Source organism: Malaclemys terrapin, chromosome 1, assembly GCF_027887155.1.
Source record: "Malaclemys terrapin pileata isolate rMalTer1 chromosome 1, rMalTer1.hap1, whole genome shotgun sequence".
Classification (NCBI taxonomy): Eukaryota; Metazoa; Chordata; order Testudines; family Emydidae; genus Malaclemys; species Malaclemys terrapin.
In genome coordinates, this window is record NC_071505.1 from 197728660 (window position 1) to 197755570 (window position 26911).

The 26911-nt window shown below is 43.1% G+C and overlaps 2 protein-coding genes across 5 annotated transcripts in view; one reads left to right on the forward strand and one right to left on the reverse strand.

Moving 5' to 3' along the window:
* AGPAT3 (1-acylglycerol-3-phosphate O-acyltransferase 3) overlaps positions 1-26911 on the forward strand; it is a 187070-nt gene that overhangs the window by 38624 nt on the left and 121535 nt on the right. The window contains exon 1 of one of the 3 annotated variants that reach the window (XM_054005239.1): positions 11240-11327. The exons of 1 other annotated variant lie outside the window; for it this stretch is intronic. The gene's annotated coding sequence lies outside the window, so the exon portion shown is untranslated. Of the gene's footprint in view, positions 1-11239; positions 11328-12070; positions 12088-26911 lie in introns of those variants that run through there. One more of the 3 variants, XM_054005258.1, reaches the window with a different exon arrangement.
* On the reverse strand, positions 8066-9954 carry LOC128823154 (SRRM2 protein homolog rsr-2-like). Of its 2 annotated transcripts, none has more exons than XM_054005280.1 (2): positions 9576-9954; positions 8066-8511 (listed from the first exon to the last, which is right to left on the reverse strand). In XM_054005280.1, exons 1-2 carry the CDS (start codon positions 9952-9954, stop codon positions 8147-8149), a joined length of 744 nt encoding a protein of 247 aa, XP_053861255.1. In that variant the 3' UTR covers positions 8066-8146. The 2 variants fall into 2 exon arrangements, with proteins under 2 accessions (XP_053861255.1, XP_053861248.1); XM_054005273.1 differs by having other exon boundaries at positions 8066-8514.

The following is a 26911-nucleotide window of genomic DNA, read 5'->3' on the forward strand; positions in this document are numbered from 1 at the left end:
AATCTCCGATCCCCACAAAAGAGCTCACAGGGTCTGGAACTCCTGACATCACTGGGGTCCTGAGTCTATTAATGCGCAGTTCCCCTGTGCTGCTGGAAGATGCAGAAAGTCTAAGGCAGTATTTATTCTCTCTGAGTTGTGTGCATGTATGCTCGTGCAGGGAAAATAGAGCGATGTACATGAGCTCCCAGGGAGTGCTGGGAAGGAGTAGTCCCTGTGCTTGGAGTGCACTGGTAAAACAGTCGTGGCTGGCCCTTGCTTCGGGAAGGCAAAGGCAGGAAAGTCTCCTTGCTGCTGCCTACCTTCCCTTATGAACCCACAAAAGCATTATTCAATATTTCCCCAAATCTATTTTATTAAGTATATCGAAGAACCTGATTCTACACTTCATGCAGAGGGAAAACTTTGCATATTCAAATAAACTTAAGTGGGGGGTAGATGGTTTCAGGGGAGGGGACACCTGGCCAGGGTGCAGAGAAGGTCCAGAATGATCATGGTTAATGTGAACTAACAAGACAAAATTCTTAACTTGTTCATTTAGCATTTCAATGTACAAAATGCTAAATATATGTATGTTTGTATATCTGGAATTCTACACTTAAGTTCATCATTGGAAAAAAATGGGAAAATCATATTCCAGTGTAGTTCTGTATGCTCAACTTGGAACACCTTGAAGGCACCTGATTTTTAGATCAGCATCCAAAATCACTAGTCATTTTTTAAAATATTGTCCTATAATGTTAGATTGTAACTTCATTACTTCTAGCCATGAGAACTGTATCCATGGCAAGCTTGAAGTTTTATAAATAAACTCAAAAAAGCATTTGAAAAATTATTAGTGTAAAAAACAATTTTTTATACTTTCATACCTCAAAAGTGGAGGGGTGTGGGGAAAAGGAAATGAAACCACCATTTTTTACCTGAGAAATAGAATGAGAAATTTTAACTCCAAAGGTATTCATTTTCCAGGCTGGTATAAATGTCTGAAAACATGTTTTTATAGCGAAGGTCCCTACTCATCTGCTACTGCAGGGTCATCAGCATAGCACTATCATAGTAAAGAAAACTAGCACAAATTATTATATAGATATACTATTATTATTATTATTTATTATTATTATTTTATTATATAAACTGTTCGGCACATTAAGAGTAATTTCAAGTAGATTTGGATTTAAGGGATTGACACTTTATATAAATGATTTGCCATTGTCAGTATCTTTCTTGGATCATTTTCAGATTAATACATTGTGCCCGTAAACTGTTTTGGAAAGGCTTCAAATTAAGTAGGAGGTTGAGTTTAACAACTTAATGTTAGAGTGTGTCAGCACTCAAAAATTAACTGTGTCTGATACTTGTTGCCAGATTATCCACTCATTTCAATAATCAGTTTTACACCAGTGTAACAACATTAACTTTGATGGAGTTACTCCAGGTTTACATATGTTAATGAGACCACAGTCAGGCCTTCAATAGCAAATACAGTTCCTCTGACTGTCCCTCAGCTGATCTAACATGAATTAGACAGGGCTTTGTGTCTTGGAGAAATAACAGAAAATTGTCCCCCCCCCCACCCTGTGACTTTTTAACGAACTACGTGAGATCATTTCAGTTTATAGGTTATGTTGGACTCAAGCTTAATTAAACAAAATGAGCTGGGTCCTCACTAGAGTTGGAAAGGTGGGTTTCCAGGGGGGAGAGAGTTCACATTTCCTAAGAATATTCTCATATTCAGTCAGACTAACAACAAATATTAGGATCAATGCAAGACATTTCCTCTCCTGCATGCCTACAAATGCCTGTCTGGACTTGCTTAGATGGCTGATAAATGGATTTCAGCAACTTTGATGTATGTCAAATGTCTTTTGCTCAGACAGTGGAAAGGCCCAGAAGTGTCTATTTTGAAAGATTGCTTTATATATAATTCCCTTGGAAGGCTCATTTACAGGTATGAGGATAAAATGAATAAATACCAGGACATTTGCTCCTAATTTCAGGCCCATTAAAGAATGGTCAGCACTTGATAGAACTGTCTCCTGTGAGAGGAAACAAGATGTTGTGTCACTAAGATGTCAGAGTATAAGTAGAATGGGAAGACAGAAAGGCTTTTATGTCAAACGACACAAATGTGTCCTTCATCTTTTTCTTTCGTGTCATTTATATAATTGCCATTTTTTTCTTTTCCCTGCAACCTAATCATATTTTCTTTTCTTCTTCTGCCTTTTCTATGTCTGTCTAACCATAAGATACTGTATGAATATGTTTTCCTTTCAGATTTTAAGTCTGATCCTCCAGTTGTTACACATGCCAAATTCCATTGACTTTAATGGAAGTGATGAGCACATAAGCACTGCAAAGATTGTATTTTAAAAAAATATAAATTTGCACTTTTTCATAATTACAACATAGTTGTTTCAGACCAGAACCGGGACAGGCAGGCTTCAGATCTTTTTTTAATGATTCAGTCTGAATGAACTCTTCTAATTGAAGAAACAATGTCTTGCTCTATTTTTGCAATTAAACTCTGGAATAAGTTTAGTCATATCACTTGTGTGAATGCATATCGTTTTTATTTTGGACACAGCCTTGTAAGCCATCATATACAATAAAGACAGATTTAAAGAAACAAATTGAAGTTGATGCATGTGTAAAGAAACTACTTTTCTTAACACCATACTAAGGCATATGCAGAAGCTGGCATGGAAATAGGGTGAAAGGATGAGATGATGTGCTGTGCCTTTGGGGATTAGAAGGAGGTAGGGCAGCTTTAAACCACATTTGCCTCATTCGAGTTCTGAGCATTTTGGGCCTGAAATGGCTCTTGATGTGACCTAGGGAACTAGGGTAGGAATAAATGGTAAATTTTCAGAATGGAGAGGGGTAACTAGTGGTGTTCCTCAAGTGTCAGTCCTAGGACCAATCCTATTCAATTTATTCATAAATGATCTGGAGAAAGGGGTAAAAAGTGAGGTGGCAAAGTTTGTAGATGATACTAAACTGCTCAAGATAGTTAAGACCAAAGCAGACTGTGAAGAACTTCAAAAAGATCTCACAAAACTAAGTGATTGGGCAACAAAATGGCAAATGAAATGTAATGTGGATAAATGTAAAGTAATGCACATTGGAAAAAATAACCCCAGCTATACATACAATATGATGGGGACTAATTTAGCTACAACTAATCAGGAAAGAGATCTTGGAGTCATCGTGGATAGTTCTCTGAAGATGTCCGCGCAGAGTGCAGAGGCGGTCAAAAAAGCAAACAGGATATTAGGGATCATTAAAAAAGGGATAGAGAATAAGATGGAGAATATCTTATTGCCCTTGTATAAATCCATGGTACGCCCACATCTTGAATACTGCGTACAGATGTGGTCTCCTCATCTCAAAAAAGATATACTGGCATTAGAAAAGGTTCAGAGAAGGGCAACTAAAATGATTAGGGGTTTGGAATAGGTCCCATATGAGGAGAGATTAAAGAGGCCAGGACTTTTCAGCTTGGAAAAGAGGAGACTAAGGGGGGATATGATAGAGAGATATAAAATCATAAGTGGTGTGGAGAAAGTGAATAAGGAAAAGTTATTTACTTGTTCCCATAATATATGAACTAGGGGCCACCAAATGAAATTAATGGGCAGCAGGTTTAAAACAAATAAAAGGAAATTCTTCTTCACACAGCGCACAGTCAATCTGTAGAACTCCTTGCCTGAGGAGGTTGTGAAGGCTAGGACTATAACAGGGTTTAAAAGAGAACTAGATAAATTCATGGTGGTTAAGTCCATTAATGGCTATTAGCCAGGATGGGTAAGGAATTGTGTCCCTAGCCTCTGTTTGTCAGAGAATGGAGATGGATGGCAGGAGAGAGATCATTTGATCATTACCTGTTAGGTTCACTCCCTCTGGGGCACCTGGCATTGGTCACTGTCGGAAGACAGGATACTGGGCTGGATGGACCTTTGGTTTGACCCAGTATGGCCATTCTTATGTTCTAACCTTGGAGGCTGCTCTGCGCTACAGCAGCTCCGTACAGGTCCATGGCAGCATATGGGGCTGAACTGTGTCACTCAAGGATTTTATGATACACCAGGATAAAATAATAATAAAATAAGTTAATGGAGATAGCCTATCTCCAAGAACTGGGCAGGACCTTGAAAGGTCATCAAGTCCAGCCCTCTGCCTTCACTAGCAGGACCAAGTACTGATTTTGCCCCAGATCCCTAAGTGGCCCCCTTAAGGATTGAACTGACAATCCTGGGTTTAGCAGGTCAATGCTCAAACCACTGAGCTATCCCGCCCCATCAGATTAGTTTGATCAAAAGACCAATTAGTGAAACACAAAAAAGGGGGAAAGGTGTCCAAAAGTATCCAAAAAGTTATTTTTAAAAATATGAAACATACCTAGACTTTTTATGGTCAGAATCTGTGCCTGCTGGAATAAATGTAAAATAGGAATTTGCTTGTGAGGCGAGCAGTGGTACAGCACAGGAGTCAGGTAATCTAAAGGGCACGCCCAACAGCCCCAGAACACAAATATTTAGAGGTGTCTTGCAAACCTTTTTTTAAGTGAGACAAATCTGTTTTTGTGTTCTGAATGCCACAAGTAGATAAGCTAGGAGAGGAGTATTCAGAATACAATCCATATTTATTTTTTGTTTCAGATCTCCCAAAGGCATTCCGGTTGGCTATTCTTCTATTGTGATGCTCCAGCATGCACCATGACTAACATTTTTCAATTTTAATTTTTTTATGTTAAAATGTTGTGAATGCTAGTGCCTAACATTAGCTTCCTAAATCTATATTTAGAACCCTAAATAAGTGGCCTGATAGTCAGAGGTACAGAGTGCAAGCAATTCCCAATGAAGTCTATGGGAGCTGCAAGTTCTTAGCATCTTTGAAAATCAACACTTATTTGGTGCCTAAATAGAAACTCCAAGAATAACTGTAGACACCAGTGTTTAAAAATTTTGTCCTTTCTTTTTTTTTAAACATCTTAAGTACTTTAGAGCCACATACTGGAATATAAATCTGGCCTATGTGTTTATTATATGGTGTGATTTTTATCGTTTAAAAATATAATACACTTTTCAATATAAAATAATAATACAAATGTTGTCAATCCAAGGCATACATTTGTTTAAAAATAAAATACCACAGGCTTGATCCTGCTCACCACATGCATTTAGTGGTGCATGGATCACAGGAAGCTGTAATGTACATGGATCTTCAATCCTACACTTGAATGGCTTTGTTTTTGTGGACTTAAATTAAGATACAGAATTGTAACTTTATTATTACTATTTTTATTTCAGTGGCACCTATAGGTTCCTGTGTTATTAAGCATATATTAAGAAGTCTTCATGATGTCATCTCCATATTTCCCTAAATGTCCCATCACCCCCCTTTGTTTATAATCCTGATTTTCAGACTGACCTGTGTGTATGTGCTTTTTAAGGGCTTCATCCAAAGGCCATTGAAGACAGCGTAGAGAGAGCCCTTGACTTCAATGGGTTTTGGATCAGGTCCTAAATGCAACATGCCAGGGTTCAAATGTTGATCATTACATGGAGAAAAATGGTGGGAGAGACAAGGTGGGTGAGGTAATATCTTTTGTTGGACCAACTTCTGTTAGTGGAAGAGACAAGCTTTGCACAGAGCTCTTCTTCAGGTCTGGGTGACTGGGTTCTTTCCCAGATCTGAAGAAGAACTCTGTGTAAGCAGGAAAGTGTCTCTCTTTCACTAAGTTGCTCCTCATCCCCCTGCCTCTGTCCCTTTAATACCTTGGGGCCAACAGGTTTAGAACAACGCAGCAAATAGAACGTGGGACACAATCAAAGAAAAACAGCTGGTCACTTTGAATGATATGGGCTATCGATATATATTAAAATTCATCATTTTATTTTCAACTTGGTTATTAGAGAGGCAAAAAAACCCCAACCTCACAACAAAACATGAGCAGACACCAGGTTTGCATGGGTGACTGAGGTGAGTCTAAAACAATTTTTTTCTTAATGAGGAATAGCAGAGAGACAGTGCTTAATTTGTGCCAGGGCTGAGCTCCAGCATCTCTAGGCTTGGCAGTTCATAGTCCAAGGATATGTCTACACTACGGGATTAATCCGAATTTATATAATTCGAATTTGGGAAACAGATTGTATAAAGTCGAATGTATACGGCCACACTAAGCACATTAATTCGGCGGTGTGCGTCCATGTTCCGGGGCTAGCGTCGATTTCTGGAGCGTTGCACTGTGGGTAGCTATCCCATAGCTCCCGCAGTCTCCCCTGCCCATTGGAATTCCGGGTTGAGATCCCAGTGCCTGATGGGACAAAAAACATTGTCGCAGGTGGTTCTGGGTACAGCCTCACCCCTCCCTCCCTCCCTGCATGAAAGCAACGGACGGCAGACAACCATTTCACACCTTTTTTCCTGGGTGAACACTGCAGACTCCATACCACGGCAAGCATGGAGCCCGCTCAGCTCAAGACAGCAGTCATGAACGTTGTAAACACCTCGTGCATTCTTGTGGAGTTTATGCTGAGCCAGGACCAGAAAAACGAGGCGAGGAGGCAGTGGCGGCGGCAGCGCAGCGACAAGCGTGATGAGGACATGGACATGGACATGGACACGGACACAGAATTCTGTCAAACCGCGGGCCCCGGTGCTTTGGAGATCATGTTGTTAATGGGGCAGGTTCTATCCATGGAACGCCGATTCTGGGCAAGGGAAACAAGCACAGACTGGTGGGACTGCATAGTGTTGCAGGTGTGGGATGATTCCCAGTGGCTGCGGAACTTTCGCATGCGTAAGGGCACTTTCATGGAACTTTGTGACTTGCTGTCCCCTGCCCTGAAGCGCCAGAATACCAAGATGAGAGCAGCCCTCACAGTTGAGAAGCGAGTGGCGATAGCCCTGTGGAAGCTTGCAATGCCAGACAGCAACCAGTCAGTCGGGAATCAATTTGGAGTGGGCAAATCTACTGTGGGGGCTGCTGTGATGCAAGTAGCCAAAGCAATCACTCAGGTGCTGTTACGAAAGGTAATGATTCTGGAAAATGTGCAGGTCATAGTGGATGGCTTTGCTGCAATGGGATTCCCTAACTGAGGTGGGGCGATAGATAGAACCCATATTCCTATCTTGGCACCGGAGCACCAGGGTACCCAGTACATAAACCGCAAGGGGTACTTTTCAATGGTGCTGCAAGCACTTGTGGATCACAAGGGACGTTTCACCAACCTCAACGTGGGCTGGCCGGGAAGGGTTCATGACACTCGCGTCTTCAGGAACACTACTCTGTTTAAAGGGCTGCAGCAAGGGACTTACTTTCCGGACCAGAAAATAACCGTTGGGGATGTTGAAATGCCAATAGTTATTCTTGGGGACCCAGCCTACCCCTTAATGCCATGGCTCATGAAGCCATACACAGGCAGCCTGGACAGGAGTCAGGAGCTGTTCAACTACAGGCTGAGCAAGTGCAGAATGGTGGTAGAATGTGCATTTGGCCGTTTAAAAGGTTGCTGGCGATCGTTACTGACTCGCTCAGACCTCAGCCAAACCAATCTCCCCATTGTTATTGGTGCTTGCTGTGTGCTCCACAATCTCTGTGAAAGTAAGGGAGAGACATTTATGGCGGGGTGGGAGGCTGAGGCAAATCGCCTGGCTGCTGATTACGCGCAGCCAGACACCAGGGCAATTAGAAGAGCACACCAGGAAGCGCTGTGCATCAGAGAAGCTTTGAAAACCAGTTTCATGACTGGCCAGGCTACAGTGTGAAGTATCTGTTTGTTTCTCCTTCATGAAAACCCGCCCCCTTTATTGACTCATTCTCTGTAAGGAACCCACCCTCCGCCTTCCCCAAGCTTGCTTTCAAACCAAATAAAGTCACTATCGTTTAAAAATCATGTATTCTTTATTAATAGATTATAAAAAGAGGGAGGGAACCCGGGTGGGGTTTGGGAGGAGGATCGGCGGGAAGGAAAAGGCCACTAAAAAAAGGTTAAAAAAATGACAGCCTTTTCCTTGGGCTGTCCACTGGGGTGGAATGGGAAGGTGTACGGAGCCTCCTTCCCCCCCCCCCCCCGTGTTCTTACACGTCTGGGTGAGGAGGCTATGGAAAATGGGGAGGGGGGAAGGGAGTTATACAGGGGCTTTAGCGGCACTCTGTTATCCTGCTGCCGTTCCTGAAGCTCCACCAGAGCATGTCTGTTTGCTCACGCAGCAGCCCCAGCGTTGCAGCCTGCCCCCTCTTATCTTCCTGCCGCCACCTCTCATCTCGAGCGTCTCTCCTCTCCTCACGTTGGTCCCTCATGTCCTCACGCTGGTCCCTCCTGTCCTCACGTTCACTGGCTTCTTTCCTATACTTTGAAACCGTGTCCTTCCACTCATTCAGATGAGCTCTGTCACTGCGGGTGGATTCCATGATTTCCGGGAACATCTCGTCTCGCGTCTTCTTTTTCCGACGCCTTATCTGTGATAGCCTTCGGGATGGAGGAGGGAGGCTTGAAGAATTTGCAGCTGCTGGAGGGATGGAAAAAAGGAGAGAATTTTTTAAAAAGATACATTTTGCAGAACAATCCTTATACTCTTTCACGGTGACCAACACTATTCACATTACATAGCACATGTGATTTCTGTGCAAGGTCGCATTTTGCCTCTTAATATTGAGTGTCTGTGGCTTTGCTGCTAGAGATCACAGATGCAGGTCCGGGCAACAGAATTCGGCTTGCATGCGGCCACGGTAAGCCATTATCTTTTGGCTTCTGCGCCCTCCTTTCCCACATACCAAGCAAAGCCCATTGAGTGCTGCGGTTTTCCTGTTAACATTCAGCAGCAGAAAACAAACTAACCAACCCCACCCGCCATCCAATTCTCTGGATGATCGCTTTATCCCTCCCCCCACCGCGTGGCTGGTATCAGGGAAGATCCCTGCAGAAACCAAACTAACACCCCCCACCCCGCCATGAATTCTCTGGGATGATCGCTTTGCCCCTCCCCCCACCGCATGGCTGGTATCAGGGAAGATCCCTGCTAGCCAAATGCAAAAAGCTCAGCGCCAATGATCTCTCCCTCCCTCTCCCCGGCTTGGCTAACTGCAGGGAAGAATTTCTTTTCAGCCACAGGCAAACAGCCCAGTAGGAATGGCCACCTCTGTCCCCTTAATTAAATTCCCGTATTTCAACCAGGTTACCATGAGCGATATCACTCTCCTGAGGATTACACAGCAAGATAAAGAACGGATGTTGCTTGAATGACAGCAAACACCGGGACCATACGCTGCCAGGCTTTGTCATGCAATGATACCAGATTACTTGCTGCAAGCATGGCACGGTCAAGTGTCCTACCATGGAGGACGGAATAAGGCTGCACTGCCCAGAAACCTTGTGGCAAGGCTTTTGGAGTACCTCCAGGAGAGCTTCATGGAGATGTCCCTGGAGGATTTCCGCTCCATCCCCAGACACGTTAACAGACTTTTCCAGTAGCTGTACTGGCTGCGAATGCATCCCAAGTCCTCAGGGCAAAGTAATCATTAAAAACCCTTGCTTTTAAAACAAGTTTTATATTTTAAAAGGTAAAGTCACCTGAGGTCCCTTCCATAGGGTCGTGGTCTTGGATACTGGATTGGGAGGGTTGGGAGGATACTTTAGTCAGGCTGAGAAAAAGATCCTGGCTGTTGGGGAGAACGGAGTGCTGGGTGCTCTCTGCAAGCTCGTCCTCCTCCTCCTCCTCTTCCCCGTACGCAGAATCCTCAGGTGTGGCTGATGAGATTACCCCCGCCTCGGAATCCATGGTCAGAGGTGGGGTAGTGGTGGCGTCCCCCCCAGAACTGCATGCAGCTCGTCGTAGCGGCTCTGACCCGGAGCGACCGTTTGCCTCCTTTGTTTTTTGATAGGCTTGTCTGAGCTCCTTGACTTTCATGCGGCACTGATCTGAGTCCCTATTGTGGCCTCTCTCCATCATGCCCTTGGAGATTTTTTCAAAAGTTTTTGCATTTAGTCTTTTTGAACGAAGTTCTGCTAGCACTGAATCCTCTCCCCATATAGTGATCAGATCCAGTACCTCCAGTACGGTCCATGCCGATTATCGGCCTGCATGGTTACCTGTGCTGATGAGCTCTCTGTGGTCACCTGTGCTCTCCACGCTGGACAAACAGGAAATGAAATTCAAATGTTCGCGGGGCTTTTCCTGTCTACCTGGCCAATGCATCCGAGTTCAGATTGCTGTCCAGAGTGGTCACAATGGTGCACTGTGGGATAGCTCCTGGAGGCCAATACCATCGAATTGCGGCCACACTAACCCTAATTCGAAATGATAAAATCGATTTTTGCGCTACTCCGCTCGTCGGGGTGGAGTACAGAAATCGATTTAAAGAGCCCTTTATTTCGAATTAAATGGCTTTGTTGTGTGGACAGGTGCAGGGTTAATTCGATTTAACGCTGCTAAATCCGAATTAAAGTCGTAGTGTAGACCAGGCCCTAAAACCCGGCACCTCTGGGTTTGCCCTGTCAGTTATGAAAGTAAAAAAAATTGGTTGAGCCCCAGCACCTCTTTCATTACAAATTAAGCATTGCAAAGAGGTGCTGGGCCCATGCCTGGGGCTGCCACACCCTGCAACGGAGGTGAATGAATGAGACCTGGAAAAATTAGGAGGGTAAATCAATCACACTCATTCAGCCCCAGAGGCAGGGACTTTAATGCATACTGCTGCAAACCCATCCCGCTGCGAGTTTCCCAGCCAGCCAGCAGGTCTGCGACTGTGCCCCCTTCACCCTCCTGCGGGGGTGACGCTGGGGTGAAGCAGCCGGGCTCCTGCAGCTCTCCGGCTCCAGGACAGACGCGTGAGGCCGAAGGCGGGGCAGGCAGGCTGCAGGGGGGCGCGTGAGGTTGGGGTGGGGGAGCGGCGGCTTCTCGGTGCCCCAGGTGGGAGAGGGAGGCCAGGGCTGGGCGGTAGCAGCAGCAGGGTTGCATTGCTGGGCTAGGGCAAGGGGGCGAGAGCTAGAGCCCCACACCGGCCCCGACCTCCCCCCAGAGCCCAGCTCTCCTGCCCCCAGCGGCCCGGGAGGAACTGAACCATCGTTGCACAGGAAGTAGCGGCTGCTGGGAGAGGAGCAGCGGAGACGGCAGCATCTGCCGCACTCAATGAAAGAGACTCGCAGGGACCCAGCCGGCCGCCCCGATCCTACCCCCACCCCACCTCGCCTCCCGGGGAGCAGCGGCGGTGCCAGCACCCAGGGCCGGCTCTGAGCAGGGCAATCGCTGCTGGAGGTGGCGGCGGCCAGGGAGCTGGAGCCGGGCAGGAGCAGCTCCAGCTAATCCGGAGGCGGCGGCGGCAGGTTTGTGCTGCTCTGGCTGAAGGGGGTTGGTGCAGGGGAGGAGGGGGGTCGGGGCATTGCTGCTGTCTGTGCGGTGCATAGCTGTGGCCTTGGCTGGGGCTGCCTCTTAGCCGGTGTCGTGTGCGCGTCTGCCGAGCGCAGCCCTTCCCCGGGGAGCTCCTCCTCCAGCCCCTCTGCCTTCCCCAGCCCCCCGCTCCTCGCTGCAGCCCTTCCCTAGCGCCCTCTTGCCATCCACCCCTTCCCCAAGCCGCTGTCTCCTTGGTGCGCCCTTATCTGCTCCTTCCCTCTCCCTGCGACCCCGCTCAGTGGGCGTCTTTCACCAGAGCATCCTAGCTCCTTTCGCTTTCCCCAGCGCACCGCACTGAGACAACTGCTCCCTGGCCCCAGCTCCGCTGCCACCCCCATTGCTGCTGGGGATGGGTGGGAATTTTCACCCCCCCGGGGGGCGGGGGTCGTTCACTTCCCCTGGAAGTTGACATCTCGACAGTCTTCCCGGTGTGTGCGCCCGGGATGCACATGGCGCGGGGCTGGGGCTCAGCGGCGGCTGCAGCAGCTCCTGTCTCTAGCAGTTCTCGCAAAGCAGCCGCTCTCCTTTCTCCTCCCACCCCTCTGCCGCTGCCGGGCATTGCCCCCTTGCGCTGCCCCCGTCCCCGTCCCCCTCCCCGGCGCTGCAGGGAGAGGAGGAGCTACCCCGGGGAGGGCGGCTCCGCCCAGCCTGGGACCCTCGTCGGCCGCTTCCACCCCGCGGACTTCGCTGGCGGTGGGTTGAGGCTCAGCCCCTGCCCTGCAGCCGCGGGCTGTGATGTGTGTGTGAAAGGTCAGCGCTGTAGCAGGAGAGCGGGGACCATTAGCGGCCGCGAGAGCCTTGTCTCCCTTCAGCTCTTCCGTTTTCAGCTCCTTGTCGGTGTGGCTGGGGGAGGCCCAGGGTGACCAGATAGCAAGTGTGAGAAACCAGGGTGGGGGAGGGGTAATACATGCCTATATGAGACAAAGCCCCACCGATCAATACTGTCCCTATAGAATCGGGACATCTGGTCACCCCATGAAGGCCTGGCCCCTTGATTTCAGTTGGGATTTCGCTGTGTGTGCCGTGCACAGGCAGAATCACTGCATTAGAAGGGCTGTGCTGTGGGATGTTGCTTTTGTTTGTGTTTGTATAAGTGTCTGAAAAGACCTCTGTGTCTGACCCATGGAAGCAAATAGGAGAGGAGAGGCAGGGAGCGGAAGGGAGGGGATATACTCCCTGAGCATGTCAAGCTAAACTAAGTGTCTAGCTGTATCGGTTGATCAAATTGTATGTGGACATTTGGAAGGTGCTATAAAGAAGAAAATATAGAAATGCAAAATGCTATATTAATAGCATCTTACATAAAATAATCTCAGAGTGCTTTGCATAAACTGGCCTCATTAGCCCTTGGCAGTAAATATTGTACACAATAAAATTAAGATTCTACCCCCCTCATCACTAGTGCAATGAATTGGGATAAGGATTTTTTGTTTCTTATTATTGAAAAGCAGAAAATATGTCACTTGTCCTTTTCTCGCTGAAATCTGCCCTACCTCTGTTAAGATGAAGAAGAAGCATGTGCAGAAAACGATGAAAGAATGGTTTAAAAATAAATAAGAAGCCTACTTCTGAATGGCTCCACTGTACATGAGCAGACAGCATGTAACTACAAAATGGAGAAGAGAAAACCCTGAGGATTTGACAGCCTAAACCAACTATAATATTGCTGTGCCATGGATTCTCTTAGGAGGCTGGTGATGGGGTTAATAAAATGTTAATTTAATGTATAGGCACCCAGATCAATAGTAATAATTATTTCATAACTTTCAGTGTCACTTTTTCTTGGAACTCTGTTTATGTTGAAACTTCTGTCAGTGCATGTGTTAGGCCAGGTCTATACTGCAGACCTCTATCAGTATATCTACATTGCTCAGGGGTATGAAAAATCTACACCCCTGAGTAACATAGTTATACTAACCTAATCCCCGTGCAGCCAGCGCTGTGTTGACAGGAGAGCTTCTGCTAACATACCTACCGCCTCTCGGGGAGGTGGGATTAACTATGCCAACGGGAGAAACTCCCATTGGCATAATAGCATCTTTGTATACAGTGCTACAGCAGCACAGCTGCACCACTGTACAGAGCACAATGTACAGCTGAACTGCTGTAACGCTGTACGTGAAGACAAGCCCTTAGCATATTGGGCAGTTTGACATCTCATTTTCCTTGAGCACTACTTTTGTTCTTGAGGCCACCATCTCTCCTTGGATCTTTGTTTCCTCTTTCTTTTCAGGGGAAGGGGTGTAGTAGTAGGGGAAGGTGAGGAAGTGTTACAACACTGTTGATAATTGGTCTCCCTTCTGACTGCTAATAAACTGCTCATGATTTCAGCAAACTTATATTTTCAAGTCTAATGTAAACTTAACTGATCTTTCATCCTTTCTTCCACTCTAGAGCTAACAGTTCAGGGTCCAGAATCACAAATATTTGACAACAGGTGAATTGCTGTTCTGAATCTGAGTTCTTAATAGTAAAGTGGTGAACATCTGACCTGTCTTGACAGCATTTCTTTTGATGTGAAGTGTTACATTTGGAATTTTTGTTTTACCTTTGTCTGTACTATAACAATTTCTTTTTGCTAGAGTCTATTGTGACTAACTGATTAAACTTACAATTAGGTTTGTATGCATTGATTCCACTTACACTGGAACAGATAAAACTTTCATGCAGATTCTTGGGCTGTGTCTACACTACAGAAACTGCTGATTGACACTGGGTGTTAAATGCAGTTGCCCCTTCTCAATCTGTCAAGTGTCTGGTATGCTTTGCTGCACCTGTTGAACTCGTCAGAATCCACACTAGTCGGACAAGTGCTTTTAACAGCAGATGTGAGTCACTGCACTTTCTGTAGTATAGACCGTCTTGCATTCAAAAGTTGTCCAACTTAACTGTTCTGGCTTTGAAAAACAGTGATAAATTTACCTTTTAGTTACAGGAAAACAATCAAAGCATCAGGTTTCAGAGTAGCAGCCGTGTTAGTCTGTATCCACAAAAAGAACAGGAGTACTTGTGGCACCTTAGAGACTAACAAATTTGTTAGTCTCTAAGGTGCCACAAGTAATCAAAGCATCATGTTTCTTGGCTCCTTGATTTTTAGACCCATATCTGCCTCCCTACCCTATATATTTGGTGTTACCAAACTTTTACGATAAACATTACTTGCATTAAAAAAAATAAAAAAGCTGACTAATGAAATTGAGTTTAAAAACTTCATCCACCTGGTCTAAAATAGCACCATATCATGTTATGCTTCCTTCGTTACTAATTTCTCATCTTAATTCTTCTTTCCCATATAAATGGCTTTGGCATACTGGAGAGATACAAACTACTGGCCTCTAACTGTAGCTTGAATCTAACATGTATAGCAGAGGGAAACCAGTTGGATTGTCTTATCTGAACACAATCAGTCTTGCAGCACCATTTATAATAACTTTGTGTGGTTAGCACCTAGAGCGGTGAGTTGCTTTCTGGCCAAATTTGAGATTAGAGTTGGTCTTATCAATGAAGTTTCCCTGAGTGGTCACTGAAGTTATCCTGAACTGAAATATAAGGAATTTCAGTTTCCATAGAGCCTAATTCTTAATCTTCTCAAACAGATGTTTCAGCAAACAGAACAAAATTCTATCTATATGGAACCCTTTCCAGCTAAGTGTTTGTTCTTTTTTTCCAATCATAGAATGATAAAGCTATTGCCCTCTGTCATAATTGTTTTACAAAATGAAACTGTTTGCTGCACATTCCACTATTAGTTTTATTTTTTCTTTTGGTTTCCATCTGCAGAAAGACTCTTTGTTTTGAAGTCCTAATTGATGTTTTGCTTATTTATGAAACTATTACTGAGTTGTTGGATTAGGAACTTTACTCTTCAGGGGAAAAGTGTAAATAAGGTATTCCTGTTAACTATAGTGTATTTATCACTGAATTACTAATATTGGTGGAAGCATCATGCTACAGTTTTTCTTAAAAAGTTGTGTTTAGTTCTCTTTTCCTTGTCCCCTTGCTATTAAAACATCAACACAATGGTGCTCTTCATTGCTTATTTCTCATTATCTTAGTTTTTTCAGTCAAAAACTGATGAACTTGAGCACTAGATAGTTCTTCTCATCTTTTAAAAGTATCTATGTTGCCAGTCTTACTTTCCTGCACATTTAATGTAGAGGGTTTTTTGTTGTTGTTGTTTTTGAAAGACTTGCTGACTGTCAACACTTGAAGCCATTGGTTCATTGGTGAGAAAGGTTGGCCCTCTGGCTATTCTTCCTACTTTAAACAGCTAGGTGAAGAACCCTAAAAAATCGCTGGAAGCAGTGGAACCTTCAATTTCATCATGTCTAAGATTTTTTCCCCACCGTCTGTAGTGACATGCTTCCAACAGTCATTCTCCCTGCCTACTCTTACCCCTCAAGAAATGTAATGTTAAGACTCTGCACTAAATTTGTGTGCGTGTGTGTGATTATTAAAAACAAAAAAAGTACTTAAATGTTTGAGTACCTAAAGGATGAGTATGGAGAGAACTAATTCTTCTTGTCTTATCTCCACAGAACAGGGTACAGTACACGGATCTTATAGAAAAACTAAGGAGGTTAGGGTGGGGTGGGAGGTAGAATCTTTTATTTGTTATTGGAAGCAAGAATCCACTTGGCATTTTAAGGGAAAACTCAATTTTACCAGTGCAGTTGTTTCAAGAGACCAAAATTACAACTTCTTCTGTGTCTGTGATTGCCCTATTCAGTTTTATTTCAATGCAGCTGAAGACGCATTAATTCACCAGATGTAAGAACATTTCCTGATCTGGAGAATAAGTATAGGAAATACTCCCAACTAAAATTGTATAGAAACTTGTAAAATTGTGAAGCTCTTATTTGTTGTGGGCCATGTTTGTTTTTTTGTTTTGTTTAATTTTTGGAGTAGGATTACAGATAAGCAGTAATGCTAAGTATCCTGTGACAGTGAGAAGGGATGGGAGAAAAACTATATGAAAACAAGTTACCAATAACTTTTCTGAACAGGGCAAAAGTTAAAGTGAACATAGCACTAGTATGTTGCCATATGCTGAGTGCAGGTCCCATTGTATATCTTTTCTGTGTGTAAAACTAGACAAGAGAACAAGAAATCTTTTTTAGTACTGAATATTGTAGTAGTGAGATGTAAAATGTGTACAATAAACATATGTATAGGTACATGGAGTGTACATTATTTCAATATAAGAAATTATTGTATAATCGAAGACTAATGGATGAAATATCTTTTTGGCGTTTTGATGTATTAGGAGGAGATTTCCTCTTGTTATTGCTACAGTTACTCCTGGGGGAATTCTGTGCCAAAAACATAAAAAATCTGTGCACAATATTTTAAAATTCTGCATATTATATTTGCCAAAATAACACAACGTAATCGCACCAGTTTCAATTATCTTGGTAATTTATTTCAAAATACCAGTCAGCATGTCTGTAACAATACAGACAACAAAAATGATTCAGGAAATGTTTTTTGACAAATGGATTCCTTACTAGGCATATTAATTCAGAACTTTGAGTAATAATTCGTTTAAATTACAATACAGACATGTATTCCTCGCACCCCTCAGAAGCAGTGCAAAGACTTGGGGGAGTTGGGGTAACAGAGGAACTGAGGGAGAGGGAAGTAATTGCTGGGAAGGAGCCTGGGAACGAACCTGGAGGATTGTTGGGTGTGGGTAGGAGAAGTATGGTTTCTTTGGCGGGGGAGGGATTGTTAGGGAGCTTCCCCCCCTGCAGACCCTGGCTGACCTCTAGCTTCTCTCATTCAGTCATGCACATCTGTCCCTGCCCCCAAGTGTCCCTGCATCCCCACTCAGCCACCCTTCCACCCCAACTCAGCCAGACCACCATCCTCATGTGTCCCTGCACCCCCTCCTCTGTCCCTATGCATGCTTCAGGGCAAGTCTACACTTAAAACGCTGCATTGGTGCAGCAGGCAGGGTCCTAGAACCCAGGCTCCAGCCTGAGCATGGAAGTCTACACAGCAATGAAATGTCCCTGCAGCCCGAACCCCGCAAGCCCAAGTCGTCTGGCATGGCCATCACGGGTGTCTAGTTGCTGTGTAGACATATCCTTAGAGCCCAGGTTTGAATGTTATATTGCAGTTTTACAGCCCCACAGCCCGAACTCTGTGAGCCAGAGTCAGCTGACATGGGCCAGCTGCGAGTGTTTATTGGCAGTGTAGACATACCCTCAGAGACACAGGGCTCTGACCTGGGACTGGCACAAAGAAATGGAGAGGAAGCAAAGATGATAGCTACAGCATCATGGCTGAAGGGAGCCGTGATCTTTGCCAGTCTGAACTCCATCTTACCCTTGGCTTCTCTATGCTAACTGAAGGATTTTCAGATTCTCTGTGTCAGGTGACTAATAAATTGTTACCTTCTTTTGAAAAGATTGCCTGGTGTCAGTGCAAATACTTACTGAGAGCATTGTGTCTTGAATGAGTAAAAACTAAGCCTTCCCTGGCAGTCTGGCTTGACTGGACTTGCTTCAGGGAGCCATGGAGAAGGATTGCTGGTGCCCAAAGACCCAGTTTGCAAGTCTTGAAGGCCACGGGCCTGCGCCTGGGGAAACGTGTGGATCCTTGGGGTCTGGCACGCTAAAGTCACTTGCAAGGGACTGGTTACAGGCTGGGGTGTAGATCAGACACTAGCCAAGATGAGTTTTCAGCCAGCCAGTTTCCATGTGAGCTTAGTGGCTCGTGGGGATATGCTTTGGCCAGCAAACCTGACGTACTCCCAGGCATTGTAAGTTTGAAACCTACCATTAGCAGAAAATGAAATATGGGCATTTTGCTATTATCTGCCTCTGTCAAGGGAAGTTTTATTTTGAGGATGTGTAGTTTGAACATGGCAGATAATTCAGAAGGTGCTCAAACTATTTTCCAAAAGAAAACTTATAGATGTGAATGCTTGCTCGGAGGGATGGGGGGGATTAAGGGGGAATAGGGGAGAGGGGATTGGAGCTGTGATGAGGGATGGGGGGGCCTCAGGTCAGGGGGAGGGGATGGGAATTGGGGGAGTGGGAGAAGCATGTGGGACACTGGGGGGGACATGGGGATGGATTGCAGGGGTTGGGGGACCCTATCAGTCCCACATTCTCCTCTCCCATGTGTGTGCTGAGATCTGGTGGGGGCCACTTTCCCTGCCCATCTGAGCTGGGATCTTGGGTGGGCCGGAAGGTAATGTAATTTAAACCCCCTGAAAACCAGGAAATACAAAGTTAAGATACATGCCGTCCCCGCTAACCAGGCCCAATTTTGGATCAACTGGTCATCTAACAAGATCACAGATCGAGATGGTAAGGCTGTAGGTAAAATGTACATTTCTCTGGGCAGGTATACACTACGGGACTAAGTCGACCTAAATTACACAATTTAGGACAACTTATTGCGGTGTTTACACTGTGCTGGGTCAACAGGAGAAAGTCTCCCGTCGACTTACCTTATGCTTCTTGTTCCAGTGGAGTACTGGAGTCAATGGGAGAGTAATCGGTGGTCAATTTAGACCTGCTGAATCGCCCCCCGGTGGATTGATCGCCACACGTTGATCCCCCAGTAAGTGGAGACAAGCCCTCTGAGTCTGACCACTCCATTGTTGTTATTGGAGAAGTGTATATTTTGCCTGCAGCCTTACCACCTGTTTCTATGATCTTGTCTGATCTCATATAAGGTGATTGATCCAAATTTGGGCCTGGTTAGTTCTTGCAGGGAGACCGGTAGGGAAGATCCAGGTGTTTCAGGAAGTGGAGATGATGATTGAGTAGCTGAAGAGCATACTTCCCCCTCAGAGTCAGTACTTATTAATGCCTTGGCATGGTGCTAAAAGGGTCTTCATGCTGCCTCTTGGATGGGACTGAAAACCAGTGTTCTTGCCACTTTTGGCAATTATTGCATTTATTTGTATTGCAGTAGCATCTACAATGTTAGATGCTTTCCAAACAGAAGAAGACATGGTCTCTGCCCAAAGAAGCCTAAAGTTCCTATGACTCTTTCACTACAATAGAGTCTGTACCTTGTCAGACTTGCATCTGAAGAAGTGAGGTTCTTACCCACGAAAGCTTATGCTCCCAATACTTCTGTTAGTCTTAAAGGTGCCACAGGACCCTCTGTTGCTTTTTACAGATTCAGACTAACACGGCTACCCCTCTGATACTCTGTACCTTGTCCAGTTTCCAACCCGGGTACAGACTAAATGCTTACATTTCATTGTCACTGTGGTTTCATGAGATTCCGCAATAAAATACCTACCCATATTTGAAATTGGTCCAAAGGAACAACAGCCCATACTTTCTAGAGGGGCTAAAGGAGCAAGAATTACCTTCCTCTCATAAGAATTTTATGAGTTGAAGAGGTGGGCTGGAGAGTGTGTTAAGTAATTAGTGGAAAGAGTTGAATTCTAGAGTTCCCTGACAGCAGGTGAACACTCACCGGGACTATTTTATACAAATATTTAAAGACCAAGGTTTCTACATCATGAAGAGCTCTTAAACTCTTTTGAACAGTTTTGCAAAAGGTGCCACTTTGCAGTTAGCCTAAAGCAGTTTAGTATTGGCCTCTTTATCATATGTCTAGCATTTTTCCTTTAAAATGACAAATTTTATCTGCTACAGTGAAGGCAAGTGTGCTTTGATACAAATTTTATTACTCTTGTGCGCTAGAAATATTTTTTGGTAATTGTGGTATGTTGTCAGGATTCTTGACATCTTAAAGTGCGGTCTTTGTTTGTCTATAAATAATGCTAGTGAGTGTTTCCCTTAAGAAGGAAAGACTAGAATCAGCACCTGCACCCATTAGTTACTTAATCAAAATTGCCACACATTTAAGGAATAAATAAATTTTATTTTCTCTCTCATTTTTGACTGAAATAAACATTAGAGAGACAAGATGGGTGAGGTAATATGTTTTATTGGACCAACTTCAGTTGGTGAGAGAAACAAGCTTTCAAGCTTACACCGAGCTCTCTAATACCTTGGAACCAACATGGCTACAACAACACTGCACAAAATAAATGTTGTCCAGTATACATAAGCTTTTGTTTGGTTTTGCATATCAAGCAGAAAACAGTCCATATTGCACATTACACTTACGTCATGTTGTACATAATTCATGTGAAATTCTCTCCAGATTTTATGGTACATAAACCAGGAATATGAAAATACCTTGTATTTCTTCTTTTTCTTCAAAACACTTCACAAATGTTAAATAATCCTTATGACAACTCTGTGTAGTAAATATTGTCTTTGTTTTTATGGATGAAGAAACAATTATTGGCATTGTTATGGTCTATAGGGTTTTCTAAAAGTCCTTACAATCCTTTAAATCATGGTATTGTAGAATAATTCTGAAAATATCGTTGATGGACCAAGTAACCATTGAAAAACTATTGGAGATTATTGGAACGCAGCAAACACTAGTCAGAGATCTTATGAAAAGAAATATTAAGAGGTTCTGCAGGCAATGCATGCTTATGGTCACTGAAAGGGAAATTTAATGGCAGAAGAACCTAAGGCAGAAAAAGAAGATCTTGGATGGACGATGGAGGTGCAGTATCCTGGGTGGATCAAAAGGATTATTCATCCACAAAGAGATTAGCAGAGGATTGTACAGAACGAGCTACCATGGTTGCAGAACGCCCCGCCCCTTCCTGTAATGGAAATGCCACATAAGAAGAAAGGCCCTTATTTACAGAAAATGTGGATCCTAACTGAATGTCACTTTTTATAAAGTAAATCTGCACAGTACTTTGGAAAGTAACTTCCATGGCTTTGTGGGACGTAAAGGAATCTTCAGTCTTACCGGGAAAATGGAGTTTACTTGTTTGTTGCCAGGGATACACTTGTCATGGTTATCTGGCATCCATGATAGTGTCTTTCTTACTGCAAGTATTTCACAGTGAAAGTCTGACAGACAGCAAGCATTCATCAGTGAGATGCAGTAGCTGCTGTATGCAGCCCATCCTCTTGTTTACTCAGTTGTTGAAAGTGATGATGAAGGTGCTTCTTCAAATTCCTCCTGCCCCCATCCCAAATATATATCTCCAAATGCCAATCTCAAATGTTGTTCAAAGGCATAATGATGTCACTTGTTTTCATTCTTTCCTTTGTTTGGTATGCAACATATGGTGGATCAGTGCTTGAAGCCTTTGTTCCCAGTCAAGGCAGTGTGCCTAACCTTTCGCAATGGTTGGATGGAAGGAGTACTTTGTAATAGACGGTAGTAAGCATTCTGACACCAATTTAGAAGCAGCATTGATGGGTTCCAAAGGGAACCACAAACCACCTGGAAGGTTAATCTTTGAAATATGGCACTGGCTTGGAGGAGGAAGGGAAGAAAGGAGCTGGGGAGAGGGGAGTGGTTGTCAAAAGTTTTCCCCAGTTTACTGCAGTTAGCATTGCCTTTCAAGCTAAAATTTGATTAAAACTGGTATTTCATATCCTCCTGCTCATCACAACCACAGCCATATCTGTGAATTGAGGAACGTCCCTTTGCCATACCATTAGTTTGGGAGCCTAAAGACAAGAGTGAGGTGAGTTTTTTCATATGGCTTTACAGTTGGTTTAAAAAGCAGAAAACTAACTTCATTATTTAAAATATCTTTCAGTCTGATACAGTTTTGCCTAAATAGCTAAATGATGTTTTAACATTAAACTGACCTTTTAAGCAAGATGCAAGCAAGTGATCAACTGTCTGGAATTCTGACTAACATTTCGTTTACTGTAAATATGAAGGCCTTCTTTAAAATGTGGCTGCCTCCAAGCGTATGTCTTTTATTTCAAATGCAGCTTAATTTATTTAGAGAGAATTTCTACTGTATGAAATTTGTGGGGTGGGACAGAGATGGTGGTGGTGCTGGCTTTTAAAATGACAGGGTCAAGCTGAAAGTCCTTAAAAATTTGTTTTAAGAATATTTAGAACCCTTCATTTTCAGTTTTTATTTTATTTATTTTTTCCCTGGAATTTATCAGTGTTTATTACCCCAACAACAAAAACAGGTGAAAATCAGTGCAAAAAACTATTAATATTTTTTCTTGATAAATATCGGGGTTTATTTTGGTGGACAGAAAGATGGGGGAAAGTATTCAGTAGATTAATGCGTTGAATTCCTTTCATCCATGTGTTTTGCTGCAGAACTAAAACAGAACTCAAAACACAATGTTACCTCTGAGTTTAAGAAAACAATACATCTCTAATTCCCAAATAAAACTTTTCATTTGAATAAACAGTATACTGTTGTAGACTTAGAACTATTAGCCTATACATATTTACATTTAATACTTGGGCCACACCATTTGCAGCGCATACACTCAACTTTATCCTTTTCTCCTGTTTTTGTATTTTTAAAACTTTCGAATACTTCCTTGTGTTCTGAAACACACTCTGATACAGATTTTTGTTTTCTTCCCATTTTAGTGTGTTAAATCTATAAACCATTATTATTACTCCGTGTTTGTCACGGAGGTCGCGGAAGTCACAGATTCCATGACTTTCCACGACCTCAGTGACTTCTGCGGGGGCCAGTGTGGCTGACCCCAGGGCCGCCCAAGCAGCTGGTTCCGGGGCCAGCCACACCGGCCGCCCCCCAGCAGTGATCACCTGATGATTTAGTCAGGGGTATATAGTACAAGTCATGACAGGTCACAGGGCCGTGAATTTTTGTTTGTTGCCCGTGACCTGTCCATGACTTTTACTATGATTTTTACTAAAAATATCCATGACTAAATCTAGCCTTAGCCATTATCTGCTAACAGCTCGAAATGTGTACGTGGTGGGCGTGAGATACATCGGTATGTTCAGATCCATACGCACTTCAGAGCTTGTGTGTGTGCCTGTTTCTTCATTGTGTTATATCTTATAGACTAATACATAGCCTTACTTCGACAGGCAGTTTTGCATATACACACAGACAAATGTATTATCGTAATACATATATCTTATGCAATGTATTGTGTCTTCCTAATAAAATAAGTTATTTTTTATATATTTGATACTGATTTGTATCATTGATAATGATAGAAAAGTAGGGTGAAAATTGGTAAAAAGTGAGTAATACTTTTTATAAAACCTGGGAATTTTTCAGTTAAAAATCAGTTTAAACTGAAAATGAAGGAGCTTAAGAATATTACATACATTTTTGTAAGCTTTCTTCTGACCCTGAAGAATTGAGTGCTACAGTATTATGAACATGTGCTTTCTTTTTATTGGGCAACCTACAATGACCAGTCCATGGCTCTACATTTCTTTGCAAGTATGCACATTATGTGCCTGTTCTGTTTTTGTGAATAGGCCAGGTTTAAAGCAGAACAAGACGCTTGGGATCTTGCTGACTTAAGTACACTCATGCAAGATTTTTGTGTCTTTCTATTTGTGCCTGCTCCAAAGTATAGAGTGATGGCATGATGTTCATGTGCACACACATAAATCCACACTAGAGGGTTGTAAATTGTAGTGTGTTGCACACTAACTGGCCTGTGTAGACCCTCCTGGCATGCACTAAAAGTTTGAAAGGTGACTACATTAGCGCACACTAGGGAACTTTTAGTGTACGCTAGTAGGGTCCACACAGGCCAGTTAGTGTGCAACACACTAGAATTTAACACCCCACTGGTGCAAAATAATGCAAGGTGTAGAAAAAGCCTAAGTGTAATTAGGACTATTCTTACTGTAGCACTTTTACTTAATGAACTGTAAATTCTTAAGTCAGTAGAGAAATGTATACTAAAGCCTTATGTACTCTAAAATTCTGGCATGCTGTGGAACCCACTTTTACGGGGTTTTGCCTTGATTCCAGAACATAGTTAAAACATACATTGGCAAGACAAAACCATCTTGTACACTACCACATAGCAACTGGGTCCCACAATATGGCATATTCTTATATATTGATTTGGCTAACAAGAATATCTAGAATTATAACAGTTAATACAAACAAAGAATTTTGGAAGGGATAAAAACCTTAAGCCAATCTCTAATAAGGATTAGGATGAGACCTTCATGAGGGCAGATTATATCGTATCTGCCTACTGTTGGATTTTTGCATTGAGACATATGGTGCTGTCCACTGCCAGAAACAGGTTTCTAGACTAGATGGACGTTGGGTCTGATCCAAAATGACAATTCTTATGTTCCATAGTAGAGAGGGGCCCTACAAAGCCACAAGGTAGTAGCAACTGTTGCACATTTAAACTTTAGCATAATTATGTTGCCACGCTAATCAAATATTCAGTGTGGTGGTGCCTCACTTGTTACCAGATTGTATCTTTCCCTCTGCAGCTGTGTAGCTACAAGTTCTAACCCTTCATGGGGTTTCTACTGAGAGTTTCTATAAGGTGATTTAGTACATAAATCTTGCCTACCAAGGGATGGTCTCCTTAGATAAACATACTTCTGCTTATCTGTTAGATCAACACAAGCTGAAAATATATCTCTTTTATTTGCCTTCCCGTCTAGCTAGAGATTTACTTCAACTTCAAGTATGGATTTAAATAAATTGCCAAATTACAGTAACGAGCACATAGGCTTAATAATGTGGTATATAAAAGACACAGTGATTGTACTAATGACAGGTTTGTCTGTGTACATACATTCTTCATACTTTTAAGAACATTTTTTTTCTTTGTTTGCAGCTGACTTTTTTTATTGCACCTATGTAACCATTTTTCTCTTCCAGAAATGTTTTGTTGGGGATTAAAAGGGGAGAGGGTTTGAGAGTGGGAAAAGAATTTTATAAAATTAAACAAAATTACCTTCACCTTTTCTCAGAACAGTAACTCTGTATCAGCTATTAATAAAGAATTAAAGGAGGAGTAATGTAATTAATGAAAATCAAGATGGGTTTATGGAAAATAGATCCTGTCAAACTAACTATTTCTTTTTTGATGTGATTGGTTGATAAAGGCAAGAAGGTTGATGTAATATACACATAGACTTCTGTAAGGCGTTTGACTTGGTACCACATGACATTTTGATTAAAAAAACAAGTACAATATAATATTAACATGACACATTAAATGGATTAAACGCTGGCTGATTGATAGGTCTGAAAATATAATTATAAATAGGGAATAGTCATTGAGCAGGCGTGTTTCCAGTAGGATTCTGCAGGGATCAGTTCTTGGCCCCACACGATTTAAAATTTTTATCCATGACCTGGAAGAAAACATAAACTTATCAATGATAAAGTTTGCAGATGACACAAATTGGGGGTGTGGTAAATAATGAAGAGGACAAGTCACTGATTCAGAGTGATATGGATCACTTAGTAAACTAGGTGCAAGAAAACACTGTGCATTTTAATATCACAAAATGTATATATCTAGGAACAAGGAATATAGGCCATACTTCCAGGATGGGTGAGACTATCCTGGGAAGCAGTGACTTTGAAAAATATTGGGGGTGTTGGTGTATAATCAGCTGAACATGATTATTCTCTGAGTGCGATGCTGTGGCCAAAAGAGCTAATACAATCCTAAAATGCATCTCCAGGGGAACCTCGAGTAGGAGTAGAGAGGTTATTTTACCTCTATGTTTGACACTGGTGCGACCACTGCTGGAATACTGTGTCCAGTTCTGGTGCCCACAATTCAAGAAGGATGGTGATAAATTGGAGAGGGTTCAGAGAAGAGCCAGGAGAATGACTGAAGGATTAGAAACATGCCTTATAGCAGGAGGCCCAAGGAGCTCAATATATTTAGCTGAACAAAGAGAAGGTTAAGGGATGACTTGATTACAGTCTGTAAGTGCCTAGATGGGGAACTAATATTTAAGAATGGGCTCCTCAGTCTAGCAGAGAAAGGTATAACATGATCCAGTGGCTGGAAGTTGAAGCTTGACAAATTCAGACTGTAAATAAGGTATACATTTTTGAATGTGAAGGTAATTAACCATTGGAACAACTTACAAAGCTTTGTGGTGTGTTCTTCATCACTGGCAATTTTAAAATCAAGATTGGATATTTTTCTAAAAGCTGTGCTGCCTAGGAATTATTTTGGGGAGGTTCTATGGCTTCTGTTATTCAGGAGGTCAGACTAGATGATCACAATGGTCTCTTCTGGCCTTGGAATCTGTTAAGTTATCCAGTGTTCCTTGGAAGTTGTCTCTTCTGAAGGGGCTCTTCTAGATCCTAGGGAAGAGCTATTTTTTCCTGTTCAGTTGCTCTGTGTGACCCCTCTCATTCAGGGATTATTTGTTACCTGCCTCAGGCCAGGTGTACACTACAAGGTTTGTTGGCATAACTTACTGGTCAGGGGTGTGAAACTAGTGACCTAGTTATGTTGGTAAAACCCCCACTATAGGCACAGCTATGCTGGCAGAAGAGTGCTTATGTCAGCATAGCAAATGTTGTTCAGGGAGCTCGTGTTACTGTGCCAACAGAAAAACTCCTTCTTTTGGCATAAATTGCACCTACACCAGGGGACTCTGCTGGTATAGCCATACCAGCAAGAATTTATAGTGTAGACAACCCTTAGTTTGAGTTCTTGCACCTGATCTCTCCTAGCTT

Coding starts and splice junctions, on each gene's coding strand:
- LOC128823154 (XM_054005273.1), bottom strand. CDS start 9,954: ATGATGGAGAGAGGCCACAATAGGGACTCAGATCAGTGCCGCATGAAA. Junction 8,515..9,575: donor CCCTATGGAAGGGACCTCAG/GTGACTTTACCT, acceptor CCATCCCTCCAG/CAGCTGCAAATTCTTCAAGC.